This window comes from Prosopis cineraria, unplaced genomic scaffold (assembly GCF_029017545.1).
Source record: "Prosopis cineraria cultivar Desert tree isolate PC_DT_omini unplaced genomic scaffold, ASM2901754v1 PC8, whole genome shotgun sequence".
NCBI lineage: Eukaryota > Viridiplantae > Streptophyta > Magnoliopsida > Fabales > Fabaceae > Prosopis > Prosopis cineraria.
In genome coordinates, this window is record NW_026555339.1 from 6,127,998 (window position 1) to 6,140,238 (window position 12,241).

The window sequence follows — 12,241 nt, forward strand, 5'->3', positions numbered from 1 at the left end:
ATTTCAAAGCCTTGTAAGGGTTATAAGGAAAAATAAAGGGGCAAAGGATATAAATAGACATAGAGGGCATTGAGATCGATTAGATGCTACTTGTATCTACTTATCTGATATGTAATACTTGTAGTACTCACCAATTTTATGGGCAGGTATAAATTCAAATTTGATGTATTGTATCTTCAAAACTGTAGAGCTTTCTTGTCATTATAATTTCATAAATATTATATTCTTGGAGTATTAGTAAGGAATGGATTATGATAAACCGATGGTTCAAAGAAGTATGACCTAAAGACAACACTAGTTTGGTTTTCAATTAAGCCGACCATAATAGTTGCTCAAGCATATAACATCATTCCATTCTTATTTTGCCTTGAAATCCTCCTTGTCATTTTCATTTGTCGTCATTGTTAAAGTACTAGTGAATATTGCATTTTCAAATTTGTTATATGAAAATATCTTATTGATACATTTTCTATTATTTGTATTTGAATTATTTTACCTACTACATCACATTATTGATGATTTGGTATGTTTAGAATACCTAGCAAGATGCGTCAGAGCTGTAGTTTATAAAGTAATATGTAACCCAATATGATAAATCAGGTTATAAATATCATTAATTACATACACACATATTGGCACAGCCATGAATTAGAAACTTCAATGATATGTTATTAGCACGGAAAATTAAATATTGAACTTCATATCAAAGAGACATGGGCATTTTGGGCCCAGCCTAAAATCAGCCATAGGACACCCTCAGTCCATCAAGTTCCTGTTTGACTTGTATTCCCAAAGGTTCAACTAGTTAGACCAGACGAGGATTTCTCCCTTATCTGATATATCTATCATTGAGTTGGGATCAGAGTTCACCCATTTGCCCTAAGGCTGAGTGCCCGAGTAAGGCAAGTAAAAGGAGTGCAGAGAAAAGGAGACTTGCTAAAACTCTCTTCCATGTCTCTTTCTCTTATAAAAGATATTGTAAGTGCACGGGAAGTGTCAAAGCTATCTATCCTCATAGCCTTGTTGCTTCGGCAAAGGCTGCTACACCTACGACACTTTCATCGCTGTAGCTTTCCCCTTCAATGGCTTCGGCACAATCGACGACAATGCCACCTGCAAGAGGGAGCTCATTACTTTCTTGGCTTAGACTTCCTATAAATCTACAGGTTCATATATATGTAAATATGTATAATATGTGGTCTGTGTTTTATATTTGTGTATTGATATATATATATATATATATAATCAAATTGGTGTGTTGTGTTTAGGAGGATGAGGGTGGCTAGAAGCACCAGGTGGTCTATATGCTTGGGGTTATTGCTTTGCGATTGAATGAGACAAAACAAATGCTTATTGTGACCCTCAAGAGTGGCCTTGCGCTGTTGGGAAAAAGTACTCCGATCGAGAACCCATTCAACTCACACAATAAGGACTACGGTCCTTATTATAAGGGAAAGGTTAGGGCATACTCATCTAGCAATTTTTACAAGTCATTTCTATCAATTTTTATTAATATTAATATAAAAAAAGATAAAAAAATAAAAGTGTATAAAATTTTAATATGTCCTTATATAATAAATTTAAAAAATAATGTCATGTTATTTTTCTCTCTTATAAAGGATAATTTTAAAAATATATTTTAAATATTATCTAACAAAATATATTGTGACTTATAAATGAGATCAAATGACTCTTATAGAACCTACCTCATAAATGAAACTGGAGGGAGTATTTTACACCATGTTCGGGAAATAGTTTTATGTTTTCCAAAATCAAAAAAATAAAAAAATTGTTTAATAATATTTTTTTAAAAAGTGTTTTGAAAAAAATTAAACATTATTTTTAAAAATAAAAATAATGAAAATATCTTTTAACCGGATTATTATTAGAGAATAAAAAAATATAAAAAAAAATTTTCAAAATATATTCTGTAAAACACTAATAATAAAACAAAAATAATATCAAGTGCTTGAATTTTATATTAAGAACGAGAAGGAGTGCTCACCGTTAACCAAAGGGATCACTCCGATAACGATAACTATGAAGTCGACTTGGTCCACTTTAACTTGTTTCCATCACTACAAATACAATTATGGGAAAGCGGGTAAGGCACTCGTGTTGGATCTGATAAACAACCCGGATCTTGTTTCTAGTGACCCAACTGTGTCATTCAAGATAGCGGTGTAGTTCAGGATGATAACCCGAGAGGACAAGCCATCATGCCACGACGTGATCATCAACAGGTAGATGCCTTCTACTGCTGACACGTCGGCAGGTAGAGTTTCAGGCTATGGTGTGATCACCAACATCATTAACGGTAGGGTGGAGTGCGGGAAAGGCCAAGACGAGAAGGTGGCAGAGAGGATAGGCTTCTGTAAGAAGTACTGTGGCATGTTGGAGGTTACATTTATTGTTTCTTATAACCGTTAAGACAAAGAGGATTTATCTTCTTATTCTCTCTCAAGTTAATAGCCATTCCCCCTAGTCCAGGTACTTTCTAGATTAAGGATTTTTTAATTTTTAATATAATATATATGAAAGATTTATTTATCATTATTTTTTAATTTTGTCTTCATAACTTTATAAATTTAATTTCATGGCTCATATTATATTATATATTTCTCTTCATCCTTGATTTTTGTAAAATAGTTGAAAGTTAAGTATCTTATAATAAGAATTAAATGGAGTTTTTTTTTGTTTTCCTTTCGTTCAATCTATTCTATGCATGTCAATAGTATTCTAAAGGTTGAAAATGATTATTTTTAATTCATATTACAAGGCAACTCTAGCTATCTTATTAAAACCATTAAAAATGATAAAATCATTAAGTTTTGTCTCAAAGTGAAATAATTTTTATTTTTCCAAATTTTTCTATTGAAAATTTTTCAAATTATTTCTTGTAGTTAATGACTTTAAAAAGAGGTAATATGAAAAAAATTAATTAATACCACATAAAATAATTTATGATAAGAATCAATATTTTTTTAAAGTATCCAATAATAAAATCTAACATTTTAAAAATCGAACTGGTTCTCCTTCCTCATTAGATACCTAGAAACAATTTTGATATTATTGTCTACAATAACCTTTCCTTAGGATGTAAAGACCTAATGTTTTTTGATATGACCTAATTTTTTATTCCTTGCAAGATTTTTTTCATGACCCTGTATTAAAAAAAAAACAGACCAATTATTGAACAGATTAAAGTATAGGTTGACGGTTCATGTTGGTTGGTTATAATTAAATTAATATATTTTAATAAAATATTGATAGTTTAATATAAAAATAATAATATAAGAATAAAATTTTAAATAGTAATAAAATAAATTAAAATATCAAATTGAATTTCAATTATATAACTTTTATTTTGATGATAAAATTTTTATTATTTAAATTAAATATGATTTTAGAAAACTGATAATTTTTTATAAGTAAACAATATTCCTTTTTAATCCTAAATCTTAACTATTGGCTTGTGATTTGATTTGGGCGGTTTCACCCAATAAAAAGGTAAATTTATTTTTTTATTAAATTTTAACAAATATTTTAATAAAAGTAAATAAATCATAGCTAATGTAATCCCACTTCCCACGATTTTAGTATTGATGATGCACGCTATCTAAGGTAGCTTTTCCCCATCTCTTAGCATTTTTTCGATGGCTCTGCAATGGAATGCTATTCGCATAGTCCAGTTCTTCAAGATTTCATATGCTCCATTATTTTCGATGGGTCGCAGTGCTCCTCCAGTTTCGCCTTTCTCCTCCACCTTCTTCTTCAATCCATCTCTTACTGTTTGCCCTCCTCCACCATTTTTCGTCTGTGTTGTAGTCTTTATAGATTTCTCTTCTATCAGTCTATCGTCCTGTTGCTGCCACTTGCCCAAGAAGAAAAGGTAGATTGGCCCTTTCTCCAATTTTATCGTTTGATTGATCCTGATTTATTGTGTTTTCTAAGCTGCTTATTAACTTTCTCTTGTTCCTCCCTCCTTCCTTCTTTTTCTAGTTCTTATTCTGAATAAAAGGAAGAAAATTTGACCTGTCCGGTTCACATAAACCCACCTTCAAGTTTTGGCTCAACATCCGATTTTGGGCGTTTCAATCCGGCTCAACCATCCAAGGAGTCTAAATCTGCAAACCAAACTGTTGCGTTGAACAGGCGACGGCTAGACCATCCACTCCATTCTTGGTTTCAAAACAATGACAAATAATGGAGAAAGTATGAATGACGAAGTGAGTTCAAATACAAAGGAACTAACATCAAGTACTTTAGTTAAAAGAGCAACAACTCAAAATACAAATTTGTTATGAAGGAGGAGAGCGAATGAAATATAGCAAATCATACGTTTTGTGATAAGGAGTTCATTAGCTTCCCCTCCATAATAGGAGACTATACCTACTTTCGGTTAAAACCGGTAATTCAAATGAGCTAGACTTAAGGATTTATTTGGATCGAGTTTAAAATATCTCACTCTATTGAAAAAACTCATATAGCTAAATTCAACCTTAACATCTTTGGCCTATGAATTTATTTAGGTAGGCTCGAATATCTAAAACTTTTAAAAAATATTTTTCTTTATTTTTTAAACTAATTTTAATGTTTAAATAATTTTATTAAGTATAAAATATTATTTTGACTTTAAAAGAATAAAATAAAAAATAACTTATTAACTTTATACTTAAATAACCCTGTTATTATTTTGTTGGATTATGTGTAAGTTATTAATGAATGTTTTCTTTACTTGTAAATTAATATCTTAATTGTTTAAATATTACTCTTATCATGATCATATATAAATTTTTTATATATTTTAATTAAATTAAATTATTTTATTTATGATCAAGTTAATGTCAACTTAATCACGGTTGGACTAGTAATTTAACATTATTGTCCCAATTTGTTTAAAAGTTTTAATAACTTTTGGATAAATTATATTTTTTATTTTTAAGAATATGAAAAAAATAACTATTATTATATTATATAAAACAAAATTATTTAATTATGAGTAAAATACTATTTTTTAGAATTGTTCTTCTTTAATTTGTTGTATTGTTTAAGTCCTACATGTAAAAAGTATTTACTCTAATTTATTCTTAATTTTTAATCAAGTTTGGCATGGATGAAAATTAAATAATTATTCATAAATATTGTTCTATTTATTATATTTATTTAGTAGCAGAGTTGAGAATTCATATATGCCCGAATTTTATTTTTAAAATTATTTTTAATTTAATTTTTACTTTAAAATTAATTATCTTATTTTATAAAAAATATAAAATATATTTTTTTGGACACTCAAATGATGTATAGAACTCAAAATTTTTTTAAAAAATAATTGGGTCTTAAAATATAAAAATTAATATTAAAACATATTTTAAATATTATTTTAAAATATTTTATAAATTTAAAATAATAAAAAATGAAAATATAAATATTTTTAATTTTTTTAAAAAATAACTATAGTAATGCACCCAAATATATGGTATTTTATTATAGAATGACATAAAACATAAAGACTTAATTAATATTAATTATATTATGTATATTTTTTAAAATATTTTTTTTTTATTCAGTATTTGGGCTTATTTGGATAGACATTAAATAATAATTTTTTTGGACATGACTTTAAATTTTTCTGACTGATTCAGGCTGCCTTGTCGAGGAACTTAGTTTAAATTACCGACTTTAATTTAAATTATATGCTCACTATATCTATTAGACCTAATACGTTGATTGGGCTGACTCTTATGTCTTTTTTTTTTTTAGTGGAAAGAAGATTCATTAAATAAAACTATATACTATATAATATGTACAGGAAAGTTAAAAGCAATTACACAATAAAAAAAAAAACCTATGAGGCTGACTCTTATTTCTTAGCCAACGGTTGGGCTCAATCATTTCTTTTTTGCTTGACAACAAAAACTTTTATTTTAAAAGAGGAGAGAGAGAGAGAGAGAACCAACTGTTCTGTGCGCTGTCAGATTTCTTTTGCGGAATAATTACCAAAAAATTAAAAGAAGAGTTTTATATTTTTGCTATCGTATTTTTTATTATAAAAACATGAAATTAATTTTTTTTAAAAAAATAAATATAAATTTTGATCCCTATATTTTTTTAAATATTTTAAATTCTTATATTTTTATTTTTTATTACTTTAATTTTTTTCATGAATAAAATGTAGGGATATAAAATAATAAAAAATAAAAATGTATGGACTTAACATATAAAAAAAGTATAGAAATTAAAAGTAAATGTGAGTAAAGTATAAAAATTTAAAAATATGTTTTTCTTTTCAAAACAGAGAAGTAAATTTTGTCCTCATCAAGTGCGATTGTGTCGCAATGAATTTTTAATTAAAGACGTAGTTATCGCACGAACTAGATTCGCCACGCACGAGTAAGCATTTATTTATTATTAATACTTTGTATTTGCATAAGATATGTAAATACTCGGACGGTAGCACGGTGCATTTGCAGAACATATGTTACACATACGGTGTATAAAAAAATATTTTGTAGATATTTTGTAAAAAGAGGATATTACTTGGGAGAATTACAATCATGTCTTACACAAAAAAAATTAATTATTGCAAAGCACATTGATAACTAAACTAAATTATATTAACAACACAATCAATTATCAATAAATCTTGTAATAATTAATTTTTTTATATAAAACTTCAATGTAATTCTCCCATATTACTTTATGTTTTGTTATAATGAAAAAAATAAAAAATTACGTATAGGTCATCATATGTATAATATCCCCAATACTTAAATACATAATTAACATATATTTAATTTTAAAGTAGAATTACCATAATAATTTTTCATCTTGACCTCAAGCACAAGGTCAATTCTAAAGGAGCGGGCAATGTCAGTGTTCAGTCCACAGAAATGCACAATGATCCATTGGGCTCCAATTCTAGAGGCCCGGTGCCAGCAGCCAGCACGATAGTTGGGCCAAGGAGGAGCGGACGTGGAAGACGATCCACATGGAAGATTCGCGACTTAGCACTTGAAGAAGCTCAAAGGGCAATGGCAGGAGGATGGAGACGTTACGTCCCTTATGCTGCTGATTTGAGAAATCTTCTTCTGACAATCTCTCCCCTTCTGAGCATATTTCTGTTATCATGCTTTTCCTTTTCTGTTATGCTGCGTTTTCCCTTATGCACGAAACCAATAATAAGCGACTCGACTACCTTTTGAATCCATTACTTTCTTGCATTCATTTTGTGACTCCGACAAAATGGATGTCAACTTCACAAAATCAACGGTATCTGGTGCCATTAAGGTAGATTTACAAAACATGAAAGATCGTAACATAAAGACTTTACATAATGTGTTTGTGTTCAAATGAAACTGACAATTTCCACGGCGGAAAAAAAAAAATTAAGATCAACATTGACCTTGTACTTGATTATAATCATCCGCCCATTTCATCGATGGTTCAACAACTTTTTCACAAGTGTAACACGAGCGCTCGTAAACGTGCGCTAGAGCAATGCTAACGTACACATTATGGTGCACGATAAACAGGCAAAAGCAACATGAAAATCATTCCTATATACTCCCTATTTAAAAAAATATAAGTCATTTTTTAAAAAGTTAGATATTAAAAAATATAAAATATTTTTAAATTTTTTAAGTTATGGTGTAATCATTTTTTTTTATTTTTTAAAAAATGTCCTATTGAATGAATTACTTTATATTTATTTTAAGGTAAAATATCCTATTAAATAGAGGTAAATATAAAAAGATAGAGTTAATTTAAATATAAGTAATTACCTTATTAAAAGATAAGATTCAGATAAAAATGTTTTACATTTTGAACAGAGAAAGTACCCTTTTTGTATGCAACTATATACGGTAATGTTTTTGTGTTTTATTTATTTGACATTAATATAACGGAGTTTTTTTTTTCACTTGATATGATAAGTATAAAATTTAAACTGATATATTTTACAAATTAGCACAAGAAATCAAGAATAACCACGCTCAATTATTCACCGTAGATTTGTTCTATTAATGCTGTGATATATATCGCTTTGCTTCCATTGATATATCAATTGAACTACTGTTAAGGCCAACAATGAAAAATGGAAAATACATTCTTTATTTATTAACTGTTATAACTAGTTAACCGTCTTGTACATGACTACAAATATAAATCTTCATAAGGGTTGGCCGTGCAAGTAAACTTTTTGCAATAATCAGACCATAGGACATTCATGCTGAGACTAGATCCTGGATCTGTAGACAGTAATTCTCAGTCATCTCCTGTAACAAAAAGAAAAACATTAAATGTTAATTAGCTTTTCCGCAATTAATTAGCCTTTCAGCAATTAAGAAGTACATTTTTATTTTATTTTATTTAATAAAAATATAAAATAAAATAATACTTTAAAATGGACAATCTAGATTTTCAGATTAAAGTCTGAATAGTTTAGATCTTACCACTTACAGTAGAAAGTTCTTGTCTGTTATCAAAGGAGAGAAAGAAACAGAATAGCGTTAGTGGCTTGGCGCCTCATTTCCAACTATCCCCCTTCATACACTCTAGCATACTCTCTGGCGATGGGAGCTTTCAAAGAAAATCCCCACCTCTATCCCTACGAGAAGAGAATTTTTGTCGTCCGACCACCTCACCGGCAAGATTTCTGGATGTCCTGCTGGTTGCTTCTCTTCTTGTTCTCGGATCATCAAAGCTTACCCTCACCCTCATCCACGACACCAGCTTCCTCCTCATCCTTTTCTGGTCAATGTTAGAGTGCTCAATCAATTTGATGATGCAAATAAGCAGACAAATGTTGAAACTCTTGATGAAGCATCTCTCGATGATGCAAAGAGGCAGAGGTAAACAAATTTTCCTGACATAATTCCTGCTAAAGAACAGCTGAAACAGGTAACTCTTGTGTCATTTGCGTCGCTTCCTTTTCTCGTCAATGCCGGAATGCTCAATTAATTTGATGATGCTAATAAGCAAACAAATGTTGAAACTCTTGATGATGCAAAGAAGCAAGGCTAACGTGCAGCGCACTCGCTTATATAACCAAGACCCTCCCTAATTTCTAAATATTGTAAGTCTAATCTCATATGCATGTACTATTTTGGGAACTATATTGTGGATCTCAAGTTTAATTTCCACTCTAGTACTATAATCTAATGATGATTATTCTGGGAATCCGAAAGGTATTTTCATTTATTTAAAGTTCAATGAAATAAAAGGACTGGAAGTGAACTCCATTTGATTATTGAAACCAGCAGCCTGATGATGTATATATTTAATTACTTGAAGACAATTCAATCAAATAGCTTTTCCAAGAGAATCGAATCATTGGCACATGGACATGGCTGTAAAGCTCATCCACCCATAAATGGAGTGTTAACTTCACAAAATCAACTGTATATGGTGCATCAAGATAGATTTACAAAACATGAAAGATCGTAACATAAGACTTTAGATAATGTGTTTGTGTTCACATGAAGCTGAGAATTTCCACGGTGAAAAAATTAAGATTGATGTTGACTCTATACTTGATTATTAATTATCACCCACCCATTTCGTCGATGGTTTCAACAACTTTTTCACCTGTGTAATATATATGCCTGAGTGTAAATGTGCGCTAGTGAGAGCAATGCTAACGTACAAATTATCATGCACGAGATGATTAACAGGCAAAAGCAACATGGAAATCATTCCTATATACCTTTTTTGCATGTGACTATACGGTAATGTTTGTGATTCATTTTTTTGACATTAATATAACGAACTTTTTTTTTTCCATATAAACTGATATATTTTAAAAATTAATGCAAGAATAACCACGCTCAATTATTCACCGTAGATTTGTTCTATTAATGTTGTAATCCCTCTGAACGCTTGCTTCCATTGAGACGTCAATTGAACTACTGTTGAGGCCAACAACGAAAACCGGAAAATACATTTTTTATTCATTAACTATTATAACTAGTTAACGGGCCATGCACACAAACTTTCTGCAGTAATCAGACCTTAGGAAATTCATGATGAGACTAGATCCTGGGTCTGCAGACAATAATTCTCAGTCTTCTCCTGTAACAAAAAGAAAACATTAAATAGTAATTAGCTTTTCAAATTTCAAATTCTGATCAGGTTCTTGTTAATAACCTGGAGGAGGCAGCTAGAAGGGTGGTGTTTGATGAAAATGAAAGTGCTGCACTGTCCAACAGGGAAGGTATCATTGCAGTTACTTCCAGAACCTTTCTTATTAGAGTAACCTTGATAATCCCATTTATAGAATGGCACTTCCTTAGTCAAACACAATCCAACTTCCACGGCTATCTCCTCTATTTTCCATGCACAGAACGAATGTGAAGTCTTGTGTGTCACGTGAATTTCTCCACCTTCACTCACCATTTCTCTACTACTCTTCATAAACCCTCTCACCACCTGCCTGTGCAGCCTGAATTGCATAAATAGTCCATAAATTAATTGGCTGAAGCTACTTATAAGGGGAATTTGTAAGGTTGAAGAATTATATATTATTTACTCGATTTGCACGGAATCGTGCTCTCGATAGAGGAATCCGGCGTGGGGAAAGTTGAAGACGATTCGATCAAAAAGCTGGTCCCCTAGAGAAGGATGTTTGTTCATTGTATGTGCATCCACATTGTGTAGAATGGTGCAGCCCAGCTTCTCCAGCTCAAGCAAGTTGTCAAGGTCTCTTGAGTAGTAGTTCATGATCAACTCACCTGATACAAATAATCCACAGCAATTGTCCGGTTTATAAGTATTTCAATACTATTCAAGAATCTAAAAATACGATACTAATGAGAGGGATATATATATAATATACCTTTAGAGTCAAGGGATGTGGCGACCATGTTAGAGGCAGAGCCGAAGGCCTTAGCCAAGCACAGTGAGAATGAGAAATCTCCCTCTCCCACCAGCAGTATCTTATGCTTGCAGCTGTAATGCTTTATCGTTTTCTCTTCCATTTATGCTTCCACACTTAACATTAAATTAAACTTACTGAAATTGTAGAATCAACCTGTCAAGGAAGATGATATGCATGCATGAATATAATATACACACGCAGAGAGACATGTAATGGCACCGGGATCGATTGGATAATTATTTAGTGCATCATACTCAGCAATTTGAGTTTTGGATAAGTTCAATTGGATGCATTTTGGGAACCGTCGTGCTTTCTTTTCATGATTAATTTGATGATAAATATTATTGGAACTAGGCATATTTTGATTACTTATTTATAGTTTTTGTTTTAACACATCGTTGTTATGATTTACGGATGTCTAGGTAAAAAGTTTAATTGGGTCCGTTGCGCCTCGTCTGCTTCTCAAGCACTGGGTTTTATTAAATTAAAAAACTAAACTCACTGTAATTGCAGAACGAGGGAAAATGATACACACACACACACACACACACACACACACACACACACACGCACGCACACAGATATGGAAGGGCGCCGAGATCGATTAGATAATTATTTAATTAATTTTTGGGTGAGTTCAATTGGATGTATCTTGGGAACTGTGGCGCTTCATAATTAATTTGATAAATATACTTGGAATACACAAGGTACAACTTGATTTCTTATTTTGTATTTAATTTAATTTAATTTAATTTAATTTAATTTTTTTAATTTGTCAATATTGTTACCATGATTTAGGTCCAGTAAAGATTAAAAAATTGTGGTGCGTTGTGCCTCCACTGCTTCTCAAGCACAGGGTTTAGGAAGATTAGACATTGCAAAGCTCGAGTGTACTGTTTATCAAATCGGAACAGTATGGTCGAAATTAAAAGATTTTACTTGGATATTCATATTATTCATTATTCTCCAGTTCAAGCAATCACCCAATTCAATTGGGAACCAAAAAACAAATACCTTCTAATTAAAAAGCAATTATGTTCTTTTAAAGATTTTTAAAATGATAAATTTATTTTTTTATAAAAGTAATAGTCAAAATATTATTTTTATTTTAAATTCCATGTCTATTGCAACTTGGATGCAGCTATATTTAAAAACAAAATGCTTGGAAGGGATTTCATGATGATATAATAGTACTCTATTCCCTGCTCTCGAATACTAGTAATTATCATCACTTTCAGATTTTACTTTTTTTTTAAACAAATTGTCACTTTGGTTTTCAAGAAAGCATTAATTAATTTTTTGACAATTTCATCCTTCAACAAATGTGAAGTATTCACCCATCATGGTGGCAAATAAGGACATATA

At 30.5% G+C, this 12,241-nt stretch overlaps 1 protein-coding gene and 1 pseudogene across 1 annotated transcript; one reads left to right on the plus strand and one right to left on the minus strand.

Moving 5' to 3' along the window:
* Window positions 1-262: 262 nt before the first annotated feature.
* Window positions 263-2,430, plus strand: LOC129318370 (endochitinase-like; annotated as a pseudogene).
* A 7,590-nt stretch (window positions 2,431-10,020) lies between these two features.
* On the minus strand, window positions 10,021-10,976 carry LOC129318371 (uncharacterized protein At4g26485). The gene is made up of 4 exons (XM_054963094.1): window positions 10,835-10,976; window positions 10,529-10,730; window positions 10,147-10,441; window positions 10,021-10,071 (listed from the first exon to the last, which is right to left on the minus strand). The coding sequence occupies exons 1-4, from the start codon at window positions 10,974-10,976 to the stop codon at window positions 10,021-10,023; spliced, it is 690 nt and encodes a 229-aa protein (XP_054819069.1).
* Between the last annotated feature and the right edge of the window lie 1,265 nt (window positions 10,977-12,241).

Bases quoted from the DNA above. Each gene is read 5' to 3' on its own strand.
- LOC129318371 (XM_054963094.1), bottom strand. From the start codon at position 10,976: ATGGAAGAGAAAACGATAAAGCATTACAGCTGCAAGCATAAGATACTG. The intron at 10,442-10,528 runs GTAAATAATATA...TATGCAATTCAG, and splicing joins CACGATTCCGTGCAAATCGA to GCTGCACAGGCAGGTGGTGA. The intron at 10,072-10,146 runs GTTATTAACAAG...TTTTTGTTACAG, and splicing joins CTTCTAGCTGCCTCCTCCAG to GAGAAGACTGAGAATTATTG.